The sequence below is a fragment of the Leopardus geoffroyi genome, chromosome D1 (genome assembly GCF_018350155.1).
Source record: "Leopardus geoffroyi isolate Oge1 chromosome D1, O.geoffroyi_Oge1_pat1.0, whole genome shotgun sequence".
Taxonomy (NCBI): Eukaryota; Metazoa; Chordata; class Mammalia; order Carnivora; family Felidae; genus Leopardus; species Leopardus geoffroyi.
In genome coordinates this window covers 48,316,697-48,331,126 of record NC_059329.1, presented here as the reverse complement: position 1 = coordinate 48,331,126, position 14,430 = coordinate 48,316,697, and the positions used below count along the sequence as shown (strand labels likewise).

General features: G+C 36.0%; 1 protein-coding gene across 29 annotated transcripts in view; it reads right to left on the bottom strand.

The window, feature by feature from the left end:
- The window catches only part of DLG2 (discs large MAGUK scaffold protein 2), a 2,060,218-nt gene that overhangs the window by 730,287 nt on the left and 1,315,501 nt on the right, over positions 1 to 14,430 (bottom strand). For 2 of the 29 annotated variants that reach the window (XM_045483800.1, XM_045483802.1), the window contains exon 1: positions 9,005 to 9,212. The exons of 26 other annotated variants lie outside the window; for them this stretch is intronic. In XM_045483800.1, the coding sequence (XP_045339756.1) occupies positions 9,005 to 9,109 (105 nt within the window). In that variant the 5' untranslated portion in view covers positions 9,110 to 9,212. Of the gene's footprint in view, positions 1 to 9,004; positions 9,222 to 14,430 lie in introns of those variants that run through there. One more of the 29 variants, XM_045483793.1, reaches the window with a different exon arrangement.

Here is a 14,430-nt window from a genome sequence, read left to right as displayed (position 1 = left end):
ATCTTAGAAAAGTTCATGTAGTTTTAATATTTTACTTCATAACTCTCTATTTTTTAAATATAAGAATGTGAAGCAAAGAAGTATCACCAAGCTCTTTCTTCTATCCTTGCCTTTCTCTATTTTCTAAACACCAATTTAGATTTTTGTTTGTTTTAGAGGAAATGTTAGAGAGAGAGAGAGAGGAGATATGAGTTTGGTTTACTGTTTTACCATTAGTAATCTATAATGTGCTCATGTCCATGTTAGATTGGAAGATATTTTAATACTTGCCTCTGAAACAGGGCACTTGGGTTGTGTTGCAGAAAGAACACAGTAGACACATTTTACTTCAATTTCTCTTATTTTCAATTCTGATAACATCTATAAGTCTATCAATTTCCCCTTTACTTATTTTGTCTTCAAAATTAATATTATATTTGGAATAATTTTCATTGGGGAAAAACACAGAGAAAGAACAGATTTTTAAAAAAGAAGTGAATGGGGACTAGAAAAATAGAAGCTGGCTAACTAATGCTAGCATTTTCTGATGCCAAAGAATATATTCTGCAGATGCGTTTGTATATTGTCATCGACCAGGCAATGAACTCTTTGTTCCACGGCAAAAGCCTACAAATCTCTAGGTCTAAAATGCCAACCAGTTCCTAGCCCCACAGCTGTCCTAGCTTCCCAGAGTGGTAATGGCTATGTCACTCTTGGTTTCTCAGTTTTCCTATGGCTCCCTTACCCCCAGTTATTCTGTAAAGCAAGGGTTCTGCTTGCCAGTTTACCTCCTTCTGGGATCTGGATAATGCTACAGTTGTTTCAGAGTGAACATGCAGGAATGTTATCTGGTAATGTGGGCTACAGGAGAGAGAGGGAAACAGAGAGAAAAATAAAAGTAAGAGAAATAAGGCATAGAGCAGATTGTTTTATGGTGTATGAGGACTCTGTCACCAAGTGGAGAATAAAATGGTGGTTCCCAGGCTGACTCTCCTCTTTACTCCCAGACCACTTTATCCATGAAACTGTAAACTAAGACACTCTAGAACTTCATTTGTTTTATAAAAGGTTTCCTTAACCAACTGAAAAAGTAATTGTAACTTCCTTATGAATATAATGTTTGCAACCTTGCAATTTATGACCCCCTCCTTGCCCACTCTAACTCAACAAAAACATTTGCATGGTATGTTTTTAAGTTATAGGATGAGCATCTGCTAGTCTTGTACTTGGAGTCAGCAGATGAGGTGCCTAAGGCTGTTGTGTCACTGTAGAACTTGGTCAGGTCACTTAACTCTTTAAATTATGTCTAAGGTTATATCCAGCTATAAATAAGGATTGGATAACTGCTGATTTTAATATTAACCTAACTTTGAATATCAAAAGAAGAGTAATAAAAGCAGTTTAGGGTTTGGGTCATCTGACTGAGATTTAAGAACTTTCCCCTCACCTATATTATGATTTTAGCCAATTCATTTAACCTCTCTCAAATGTTCTAATCATATATAAATGGAGATTGTAACTTATTATTTATCTACCTAATGTGTTTCTTTGAGAAGAAAATGGGATCATATATAAAAACCCTATGCAATTTGTAAAAGGATTTATTAAGAAAATATTAAAACTCAGCAACGTTAATAATGGCAACCCTGCTTTCATTAGACATTGTGCTAAGGGTTTAACTCACATTATCTCATTTGAACCACAAAAAAAGCTTTAAAAGATCTGTATAATATCTAATTTTACAGAGGATGAATCTGAGGTCAAAAGTTAAGCTAGGACTCCAAACCTAGGTTTTTCAAAGTAGCTAAGAGTCTGAATTTCAACAAAAGTGCACTAGATTGAGCTTCTAGTCCTGCTAGGTTAGGTCTTACTGCTTAGTCACTTCTGATTCCAGCCATTTCAACTCTTTCACTTTTAACTTCCTTATAAATAATATGGAGATGTTAACATCTGTCTTGCCTACCTTGCTAAGGTATAAAGACCAAGAATATAATTTGCAATGCTTTGAAAATTACAACAAGATAGAGCAATATAAGGAAGATAGTAGTAGCAGAGTAACAGGAGTTTCAGCAGCAGCAAGAGTAAAAGCAGTATATTTTCAAGATAAAAATTAGTAACTCCTTTGTTGTTAAGCATCTCCCTAAGTAAAAATATCTAAATGAAGTTTAAAGAAGTACAACATATTTAGTATTAGCTCATTAAAGTTTTCAAGAATTCGATATGTGTGTGTTTTAATTTTGTTTTGCTACTTGGAGGAGGACTGCTATTATTAGCTCTGAACAAATGCCTAGTTTTCTATTCTGTAACAAAAATGTTTTGGGTCCTATTTTTGCAATTTCTGGAGTGGGTGAGGAAAGTGGGAGTGGCAGAGGATGGGCTTTACATTGTTGTACAGTAACATATCTGCACTGATACTCATTGTGATGAATCCACATAAACATTTTACAATCAGCAACAATGGGATAATGAGAAAGCATCCTGTACCTGGCATTACTTTTTCATGAACTCAAAATGCCTATGCACAGGAATCACAAGGCCAGCAGTCAAAGAAAATGCAAACAGCATAAAAGAGGAGGATAAAAAGATAGCAAGTTCTTGCCTTTTGTTCAAAAACAAAAGTGGCTATTCTATTCCATTTTACCAGAAATCTGTAAATGTTCATGCAGTCCCAGGTTGTTGCAATTATCCAGGTCGCTTCTGATGTAGTTATTTTCCCTCCCTTAGGTTGAATATCTCTATAGATTAAGTTTCATCTTTGTTCCTTTACTAATAGGAATTCCATTAATAGCCTTGTTCATATTCTTCAGGAGGAAATAGACTAAAAACTGGGGTATTACTAGACAGAAATGTGAAGTGAGGCTAAGAGGAATGAAATAGAGAAATGAATCCGACATGATTGAGGATGATGAGTCAAGCAATATTTAGAATCCAGAAAGGACAAAACACACTTGGAACACCATGAACTAGGACTGAAACTCATCATTGAGCAAATCCTATTTAGATCTGACCTAAGCTTATGATGGCTCAAAGTCAACATCCAGGGACCAGAGGCAAGGTCTGTAGAAGTGATACTGGAACCAAAAAGATAGGCTTTGAGGAGGTATTTCAGACAAGAAGGATTGTTCTATCATTATTATTCCATTGCTGCTAGGTTCTCACATTTTAAGTATTAATAAGCGCTTACAGATTTATTTAACAAACATCATAGTTAAGGCACTGTACTTGGAGCTGCAGAAAGTAGGAAGAAGAAGCACATGGTTTTGCTCTATAAGGAGTTTATGGTGTCATGTAAAAATAAGAGAAATCCCTCAAATTTCTGTAATACAAAGCAGAACAATATCACAAGAGAAATAGGAGCAAAGTACCATGGTGGGTGAGGAGATGGGATTAGGTTGAGAAGGCCTGGGTTCTCTCCTAGTCTTACCACCTGTAGGATCTTAAACAAGATACCTGACCCCACTGATCTAAAATGGAGGTGATAATATTAGGATCATTTCATGTTGGTATTGTGATGATTAAATAAGAAAGAATAGATTAAATCAGTGTATGAGTAGATTCTCTACTCTTATTTTTCTTCAGGGAGTGTATTATCAGGGTTGAAATAATAAGGGAGAAGGCATATAATCCGGTTATACGATATGAGAGAAGTCTTGTGGAAGGTCATGTAAGTTAAGTCTTGAATGATGGACCTTCACCTTTCAAGCCCAGTGTACTCAGCTGATTTGCTCGCCTTCCCTCCAGTTCTTGTCCTGTCCTTTCTTGTACGGCTGGATCGTGTCCCTGGAACACTAGTCACTAACTGGCCCCTGTCTTAGCTAAGGTTCTTTGGTTGCAGGGAATAGAAAGCCACGTACAGTAGCTTAAGCAAAATCTGAACTATTAGGTTGACAGGGCAGGAAGCACAGCAGGTTAGCCATCTGATGAACAGGAACTAAGAACTGGGAATTCTGAGGGACCCAGGAAGCCACAGGCAAGTCTCTGCCAGCTTCTCTCTGTTCCTGTCAGGCTCATCTCTTTCAGTATCTTTCTTAGGGACCATATGGTTTCTCATCTCCTTTTCTCTTTCTATCTTTGTTTCATTCTATTATACCTGTGCATAAGCTTTCTCTGCTTCTCTAGGCACATGTTCTCACTTGCAGGAACAGACAGGTGTTAACCTGTATTCTAGGCCACAGGTAGCAGGGGTAATGAAGCCAGGTGTCTGAAAGTTATCTCTTTTTCCACTGGAGATTCTCTTCAGACTCCAGTGCCTTAGTATGAGCCTGACTTAATCACTGATTCTTTTCTGATTGACTTGAAGGATTCCTGACTTTAAACAAATGACCCAACTCTTACCCTTTTTGTTTCTGACCTTGCTGTCACTGATGCTCAAAGAGGAAGATCAGGGCTTGGGAAAGTTGATAACTATCCCTCACTTCATACTGCTTTTTTATGCCTTGGGGCCTTTGTACCTACTGTCTCATCCTTTCTTATCTCCTTCTCTTGTTTTAAAACCATCTCAAGACCTCTCTCTTCTTGCAATCATCCTTCATCTTTCCCCTCCACTCCAGGCAGATGGATCACTCCCACCTTCCTACATCTACTGTGGTCTGTACATCCCTAGATTGCTGCTTCTACTGCAACTGTTTTAGTCTCAGTGGTTTTCTCCTTATTCTAGTGAACCCATTACGAAAATTAGTTCTGGAGCCACATAACTAGTTTAAAGGTCTGGTCTTTCCATTCACTAGCTATGTGATTATGGAAAAGTCACTTAATAGCTGTAAACTTTGTAAAATGGAGAAGATAGTGCCCATATCAGAGAGCTGTTGACAGAATTTAGTGAAATAATATGTGGCATGCTTAGAACAGTACCCAACATAAAAGAGGTACTCAATACATATGGTCACTTTTACACTACAAGTACCAATCTCAGGTACCATGTGTCAGACAGGACATACTAATTGTTTGCTAGGGAAATTAACATGTATATTAAGACTATGATATGCTTGGGAAAGAATATTTTATTCCATTTGCCTTATATGTACAGGCTTTGCAAAAATATCTGCAGTTGCTATACTGGTAATAGTTGTGTATCTGTGTGCACATATGTGCAATACTCAATTGCAAGTGTGAGAAATGCTATGAACCACACAGGATAGCATTAAAGTGTACAATACAGATATATACATAATTGTTTATTTCATGTTTGTCTCCTCCCCTAAGAATGTAAGTACCTCAGGGCAGACTTAAGCTTGACCTATTTATTGCTATATGCTCAGCCCTATTACATAATTTTCCGATAAGGTAGTTTAATAAATATGGGTTGAATGAATGATCAGGTGAAAAAATGAACCATTTTTATGCAATTAGTAAGTGCTTTTATTGTTCCCTCCACTTCAATGTCCTCTTCCTCCATCATCACTGCATGTCTATATTCTACTTAACCTTCAAAATCTAGCTGATACCCTTCTGTGAAACTCGCCCCTTTCCTTAATTCTTAGGGTAATTCATGGGTACTTAGGACACTCAACACTTAGTATCCGGTGTTAGAATCATCTGTGTATCCATTTATAAATATTTCTCATGAGCAAAATTCCATGTAGGTTTCATCAGGTTTCTCCTAATTGAATCATCTCAGCATCTCTCCCACTGCTTGGTAAGCTGTATGACATTCACATTAGACAAAATTCAAACCTGGTGACTAGTAGTAGAAAGAAAATCAACTTTGTACATTGCAGCAAGAAACAGTGGGGCACCTTTTGGGCAAGGGATAATGAAGTGTCTCTTCCAAAGTGACTGGGTGTCATAAAAGTTAAAGTGCACATTCAGGTCTTTATCCTGTGCCTAGGACCATGACGAAACATAGTAGGATCTCAATAAAATATGAGTGAAGTGAATGAACTAATAGTGAATGGAAACACAGGTCAGTCTCTATGAAAAGAACTACTAATCATGGGACTGTTTTTACAAGCATATCCATTCATTTGAATAACAAAACAGCAAAACCTTGATTTGCCTGAACCCCAAAGATACTGAATGTCTATAAAGATGCACTTATAGTTCCAATGATGGAACCAATTTATGGGACTCAAAAGAGAGCTTTTTATCCTTCAGCCATCTAATAAATACTTACAACTTACATTGGCTGGCACTTATGCTAAAGATACAGGGAATTCTGTGTTGCTGTTTTATACCCAGGGCTCTTGGGTCAAGTAGAAGAATTCACCTGAGATTCCAGATTTGATCTCCGCCTCACCATTACAAGGCATGATCTATTATGTGAGACCAAAAAGTTGAGCTGTGAAAAACTTCATAGGTTGGCTTCCCTGTTTGTGTAGTCCATTTGGGACAGTTACGCTATCCAGGTATCAGCTGCTTTAGGTTTCTTTCACCAAGATAAACTTTAGGCTGAATGGGCAGATTCTCTGGGGTTGATTATATTATAACTTGAGGCTGTATGTCAGGTTTATTATTAGTTCATAGAAGTGCAGTGACTGAAAAACTCTTTGCTTTCTATAGCTTATTGTGTGTCTGAGAAATTGTACAGATATTCTAGGTAGCTCTGAACTCTAATGATGTGCTAGAAATACACATTTATAGGACATAGGACACGTACAAATAACATTTACCTGTGAGTGAAACACCAGGTCAGGTTTCCTAAGATAGCTATATAGTATGTGCCTATATTTCCTATACATTATTCATTTCCAGAATTTATTTTAAAAGAAAACCAGGTTTATTTTAAAGGAGGTAATTGATTAAATCAATATAGGTTGTCATTTCCTGAATAGGTTTAAAACATCATGGCCAATATAGGTATTTTTAGAATTTATTTGTATATTCCAAAGAATGAAGGGCCAGAATGCCATATATCCATGTATGTACATGCGTGTGTAAATATGTGTGTATCTTTGTATGTATGAAATACATTATTACTGTGCTTAAACAGTACATAAAGTATGAAATAAATAAAGACCTTTTCTGAGATCTAAATTACATGTTCTGGTAAAAAATTGAGGCTCAATTTAAACAGATTTACCTCCAGCTGATATTAATATTTTAATAGCCATGTTTTCTAAAAGTAATCCTCATAAAATTATGATATAATGATATATTTAATGTAAGACTCGGAAAAAAATTGAGAATATTTGAGAGATTGGCAAATTCTTAATGTCTTCTAAAAGGACTTAGAGGACTCAAAATGAAGCTAACCTGAAAAAAAAAAAACCCTGGAAATTTCTGTGTATGGTGCAGTGGAGGGAATTGGGAACAGACACTAGAATGGAAGAAAGAGTGGCCCATGGACTATGGAAACTAAATCCAAGGCTATTTTTTTCCAGTAAGGGTCTATCCCCTAATTCAAAACACTGCCACTCCCAACATAACCCCATTTTGATGCTTTAGTCAAGTTTTAATGTTTTATCCAGATAGTTTTAAATAGAGATAATTTTATGAGGTCAGCATAGACAAAGCTGTTGATGAAAACTGCCACGTACTAACTGGAAATGCTAGAATTGGAGATTTGCTATTTGGTTTCATTTCTTAAGTGCTCAACAAGCACTCTTTGCTGTGCTACACACTTCTAGAACCTGGAGATAGATGCATCCTATATTCAGGGAGTTCAAGAAAGGACAATAAGAAAACAAACAAATAAGTGTTAGTTTCTTCCTTAAACTTACTTTAATTTTCTCTTTCACTCCAATAAATGACAATATAAGAGACAGAAGAAAACACATGCAACAAAATATGTTAGGTGATAAATGGGAGGTGCATGCAAGCAGCAGAAAAGGGAGAAAATAACTGCCTGGCCAGAGAAAGCTCCAAAACGAGGTGATACTAGCTTCACAAAGAGTATCATATTCTCCCTGATAAAACAAAGGAAGAAAAGCTTAATAAAGACAGGAGAAGCAAAGTATACACATCAAGTCTCAGTTCAATGTAGAATCATTATAACTTATTCCGTTGTGGAGGGATTTTCACCATTAAATTCCTTGCAAAAATTATGTTTTATGTCTTTAACTATCAAGATCAATTTACAGAGGTCCAACTAGAAAATAGTACTCCGTGAGAAGAACTTTAAAGGTATCATAGTCTTTGAAACATTTAGGTGATTCCCAAGTTACAGACAAAAATACAATATCACCTAACTTCAGTCAGTTGAAAATAACTTGAACTTCAAAGAAGATTTATTCCAACTATTGACAGAGGTATGTCTCTTGAGTTTCTACATCAGAAATAATGTTTTTCATAAGCTACTCCACATACATTTTTAGCAGAGACTAATTGTTAAGAGTTTCTTTTATTCTTAATTCTTTTATTCTTGATGCTTCAAAACAGATTCAATTAAAGAATCAAATGTTTTAAAACTCTTATTCCACCTCATCTCAGCCTATCTAATGTAGCCACCCTCATTCTTCCTGTTAAATAATTATAAGCACAAACATTATTTCTGTAATATATAGCACAATGACACTGACTTATTAATTCATTTTCTATATCTATATACTTCTACCAGCTACATTTACAAATTTCTAAAGAGTGCATCACTGCTTTACTAAAGGAACAGTCACGCTTTCAAGAGAGATTTTATGGTGGATTTCATTTGAATAAATAACCAAAATGTAAGAACTAACTTTTGGAATCTTGATCTATGTATCAAACCCACTGCAAAAAGATATTCAAGCCATTCTAAGGAGTTCTGAGAGAATAAGCCAAGAAATACATACTGCAAGTTGTATCAAATATTAATATGAGAAATATCAACCTTGCTCCCTTTCTTTAGTACATGTTACTGTTAGACACTACTATTTTCAAGAGGATGAGTTTGCTTGGACCACTATTTACTCTTTCTCATTGATCAACGTCTGGCCATATTAAGAATTCAGACTTCATACAGAGCAAGACAGAGATATATTTATCCCAAACAAAAGCTACAGAGAAGATACCACATCTTTAAATGCATATAATACATGCCATTTATCTACAGCTATAAAAGGAAAAAGAAGAAGAAAAAAAATTTAGGAAAATAAAAGGAAATTTTCCTTACCGGAATGAATGCATGTTGCATAGCTTGCTCACATTGTTTTAAGGAAGCAATAGTATCCCACAAAAGCTGATAATTTTCAGCCCGGGAAGCACTTGGCCGTTGCATAGCGAAAGCTAGTAACACTCAAACTGAGCTCAAAGAACCCAGTTGAAGAAGGAAAAAACCCTGCAGATCTGTTACATAAACTTCTTAATTAGATCTGCTACACAAACTGCTATCTTAAGACTTAAAAAAAAAGTTAATCAGAACATTTCTTTTGGGGGATAACTGGGCATGACTTGAACAGAGACAGATGTTTTCATTGGGAAGGATTTTCGTTCCCACACTTGTGAAAAGCAATCCCATCAATGTTCCCCTGTCTTCACACGGGTCTGGCGAAACTGCACATACCATAAGTGTGTGGGGGGAAAGAAGTAGGAGGGAAGGAGATGTGAAAAAATTTCTACCAGAAGATTTGGGTGGCAGGCCATGAAGGTAAAATTTGAGTAGCTTGTGAAAAGTAGTAAAATTAATGGCAGTGGGTTACATACACCCATGTATGTTTATATGCAGGTGTCTATACTTGTCTGCTGTGAGAGAAATGCAACCATATACATTCATTCTCAAAGTGTTATTTAATATGTCCAACTCTCTTCTCACTTTAGTTAAGAACTAAACATGACATATTTTTTCATCTATGGAGCACCATTGCCTTTATTAACTACAGAGTTGTGTCCCTGGAACTATCCCTAAAGACCAGCCAGAAGGTTCTTAAGTATAAAATGTAGTCAATTATTTATCTTAAAATATAAAAGCAGTTAGAAGACCTTTCTGTTGCTTTATGTAGTAGAGAAAGGTCACATTTATTTTCTATTCTAAGTAGAATTTTCATAAATAATGCCAGGAGAATTGAGCCTTTAAACAGTCTTGGGACCAGAGAGTTGTCTTCCCAGAATTTGAACATGTTAATTCCAAAGAAATTGGTTGCACACTTTAACAGCAGTAAGGCTAGTATAAAGTGCTAAATAAATATAGTACATATTCTAAGGCCTTCTTCACCTAATCAGGAGCCCACAAAGTAAAGTGAGGCTCCTCCACTAGCCCCTAGTCTTTGTGGGATTGGTGACTTGGGGGTAATGCATTTTGAAAGAAAAGACTGAGCACTCACAAGTTCCAAAGGAATCTGTACTCTCAGAGCTAGTCATGTAGCCAACAGGAGGACATTTATTCAAGTATTTCTAGAGGTAAGGGGTAAACTGAGGGCAATACATAATATAATGAATAAATTGTGCTTTTAATTGACCCAAAAAATCTAAGGAGTACAAAACAAGGCACAAATTATGGGAAACAGCTTGATGACATAAATGAAGGATTTTTGCTGTATATTTTTAGAAGAGCTGCATGATTTGGGTTACCTAGTTTTTCTGCATTTATGTCATGGCAATGGCAGATTAGTTCATGATAATGACCTTGTACTAAGAAAATCTCAAAGGCTGAAAGGTTTCCTCCTATCTCAATTATTTTTCAAATTTAATGAAGGAATTGGAAGTAGAATTGATCTTCCAAAATTTCTACCTGGGCTAATGTGTAGGAAGATTATTTTTCCTTAATATCTCATGAGTACACACCATAAGGCTATTGCCATTAGTTTGTTTTTCAATACGAATTCAACCAACCTTCTCTTTTTCTCATTCATGGTGTTCTGTTCAGCTCACACCCACAGTCCCTCCTCTGCCTTCATTCCTGCCCTTATACTCTCCCATCTGCCCCAGCCACATGCTTCTTCCTTACACATTGTGGACCAGCCAGCCCACAACTTTCAGAAAATATTCCTTCCCTAGTAAATGCTCAGTATTTCTTTGCAAACAACAGGAAAATACAAAGTTGTTTTCTATGTTATCCTCCAAAATTTCAGCCATCCTTTCTGAATCCTTTGAGCAAATATTCACCATTATTCCAGCCCCCAGCTGAATCTTCTGTCCTACCATGCATTTCTTCTACCTCTTGTCTGCCAGCTCCCTTCCTTCTTTCGTTTAAGCAGCATGTCCAAAAAGATCCTCCTTTCCTTACTCTTTAGAAACAGGGTAGATAATCTGCAGTCTACATGTAGAAACTCTACATAAAAAAATGACCTTGGAATCATTCATTCTTCAATAAGCATATTAAGCATCTCTCATGTGTTATACTTTTTTATTGTACTATACACAGATAAACAAATCAGATGGTGAGGCTCTCTTTAAGGAGCTTAAAGACTAACTGAAGGGACAATATCCGGGCATGAAAAACAAAAGCCAATTTAGAAAAAGGGTTATAAAAGAGGCAGCACAAACTATTCACAAAACAATGAAAAAGAAAAAAAGAAACATATCCATTGGGAAAATTAGGGCAGCCTCATGGAAGATTTAGTACTTTGCTAGAGCTTAAGTTAGGGTAAAATGTGAACATGCAAAGATAGAAAAGGGATATTCCTGAGGAAAGAAAAGTAAAACAAAGGCAGAGGGTGGGGAATTAGAGGCCATTACTAATTGGTTTGGAAGGAATATGACACTAAGAGAGTTTAATAGTAAAATTTACACTGGAACTAAAGCTACTCTTAAATGCAATCTCAATAGCTTCTTATTCCTAATGCTAACCCATCTTAGCTCTGACCAATTTTTAGAGCATCCATATGCATAAATTCAGTGAAACTCTTCTTAAACTTCATGAGGTGGTAAATTAATTCCATAGATTTATCCTCCACTTTTAAAAATATTTAGTTATTTTGAGAGAGAGAGAAAGCATGCGGGAGCAGAAGAAGGAGAGAGAGAGAAACCCAAGCAGCCTTGGTGCTGCTAGTGCTGAGCCTGATAAGGGGCTGAGGGCTCCATGTCATGAACCATGAGATCATGACCTGATCTGAAACCAAAAGTGGGGTGTTAAACTTGACTGAGCCACCCAGGTGCCCCTCCCCCACTTTTAAAATAGGTGCATTGGTATACTTTTGGAGGCTTTAGGTGGCTCAGCGATTTAGGTCATGTTACCTACTTACTTAATTATTTAGTTTTTATTAAACACAAACAACATGTTTTATACTCAAGCTCAAATGGTTTTTTTTTTTTTTTTTTTAGGAGAGAGAGTGCGCAAGCATGGAGTGGGGGTGGGGGTGTAAGAGGGTGTAAGGTTGGAGTGGAGGGAGAGGGACAGAAAGAGAGACTCTTACACAGCTCCATGCCCAGCTCAGAACCCCACATGGGGTTCAATCTCACGACCCTGAGATCACGACCTGAGCTGAAACAAAGAAATCAAGAATCTGACACTTAACTGGCTGAATCACCCAGGCACCTCTAATCTTGTAAATTCTATAATCTATTACCTTCAACATTCAAGTGGAGTACACCATGAATCTTACTTGATCAAATATTTGACTTAGTGCAACTTGGCTTAGTTTAATAAACATTTATTGAGCTCTACTATAATCTCAGCATGGTGCTGGAAACAATGCAAAGGTAAATATATTTCAATCCTCTGTTTCTTTTCAACTACTTTTCATTGTGCATTTGCCCCTGCCCACAAAGTTAGAGTGCACATATTTTCATCCTGTTAGCATAATGCCTGATATGTAATGGCTACCAAATTTCTGTTTAACACTCAGTCATTAGGCCATATGTACCTCATATTTAAATACATTGCCATGTTATAAATTACAGAGCAAAGAATGTCTAAAAATACTTTTTGTATGGTGGTATTGCCATGCCCAGGCAATTCTGCATTTGAATGCTTTCTATTGGTGATTTGTTTAAATATAACTTTATGGCAATTGTACTTCTAGTAAGAATGGAGTAACAGGGCTTGGATTTATAGTCCAGTCTGAAGAAACCAAAAAACAGGACAAAATACATGAAACAATGAATTTCAAGTACAGACACCAGACAACAAAGAACAGTGAACTCTGAGAGACAGGAAACAAGTAAGGTAAGTCCTATAACTACCCCATCTACAACCTTGAATATCCATGCCACAATGAAGGGAGGGAGAATCCAAATGAAACCCAATGAACTTGCTGAGTTGATGAGACAGGGTTGTTTTTCTGAAGAGACCAAAGTGACAAGTAAAAACAGAGACATCTATAATTATAATTGGAGATTTTAATACCCTAAATAATTAATAGAATTCACAGAAAGAAATCTATAAAGTTATAGAAGACCTTTACTAAACCATCCATGAATTTGAACTAACGTACCTTTAGAGAACACTACACCCAGCAATGGCAGAATGCACATATTATTTTCAAATGCTCACGAAACATTTACCAAGATAGAATATATTTTCAACCATAAGTCAAATTTTAATAAATTTAAAAGGAGTCATGTTAAAAAAATTATATTCTCGGACCATAGTGAAATTAAGTTAGAAATCAAGGTAAAACAATCTCTGGACAGTCCTAAAATGTTTGGAAATTAAATAAAACACTTATAAATAACCCACTGGCTAAAGAACAAATAAAAAAGAAATTAGAATGTATTTTGAACTGAATGAAAATAAACCATAACATATCAAAATTTGTTGGATATCCTTAAAGCCAAAGTTAAAAGAACATACATAGCACTAAACACCTATTTTAAAAAGAATAAGAAAAAAAAAGAGCATAAATTAGTGATCTCAGCTTGCACTCTTCACAACCAAAAAATATAGCAAGAACACAATAAAAGAAGCAAAAGAAAGGAAATAAAAAGGATCAGAAGAGAAAGGAAAGAAAATCAATAAAACTAAGAGCTAGTTCTTTGATAATATCAATAAAATTATAATCCTCTAGGAAGACTAATGAGGGAAAAATGAGGAAAGAAATAAATCATCAAAATCGTGAATGAGAGAGGTAGTAGCATCACTATAGATCTTATAGCCTCCATGAAAGGTTCAATAAGAAAATCTCATAAAAAACTTTATGTCAACAAATTTGACACCTTAGATTAAGTGGATACTTTTCTTGAGAAATATAAAATACTAATTCTCACTCAAGAGAGTAAGTAACATAAATAGCTAATCCATATATTTATCAAAGATAGTGAGGGGTGCCTGGTTAAGTGTCTGTCTTCGGCTCAGGTCATGATCTTGCAGTTCGTTGGCCAGAGCCCTTCATTGGGCTATGTGCTGACAGCTCAGAGCCTGGAGCCTGCCTCAGATTCCATGTCTACCTCTCTCTGCCCCTCCCTGGCTTGCACTCTGTCTCTCAAAAATGAATAAACATTAAAAAAATTTTAAAGGTATTGAATTTGTAATTAAAAACCTATCACCGAGAAACTCCATGCCCAGATGCCTTCACTAATGAATTCTACCAAGTATTTAAGGAAGAAATAATAATGCTATGCAAATTCTATCAGAGAACTAAAGAGGAAACAATACTTTCCAACTTGTTTTTTGGGGGCCAGATTACCCTAGTACTAAGCCAGATGAGGATATTACCAGCAAAG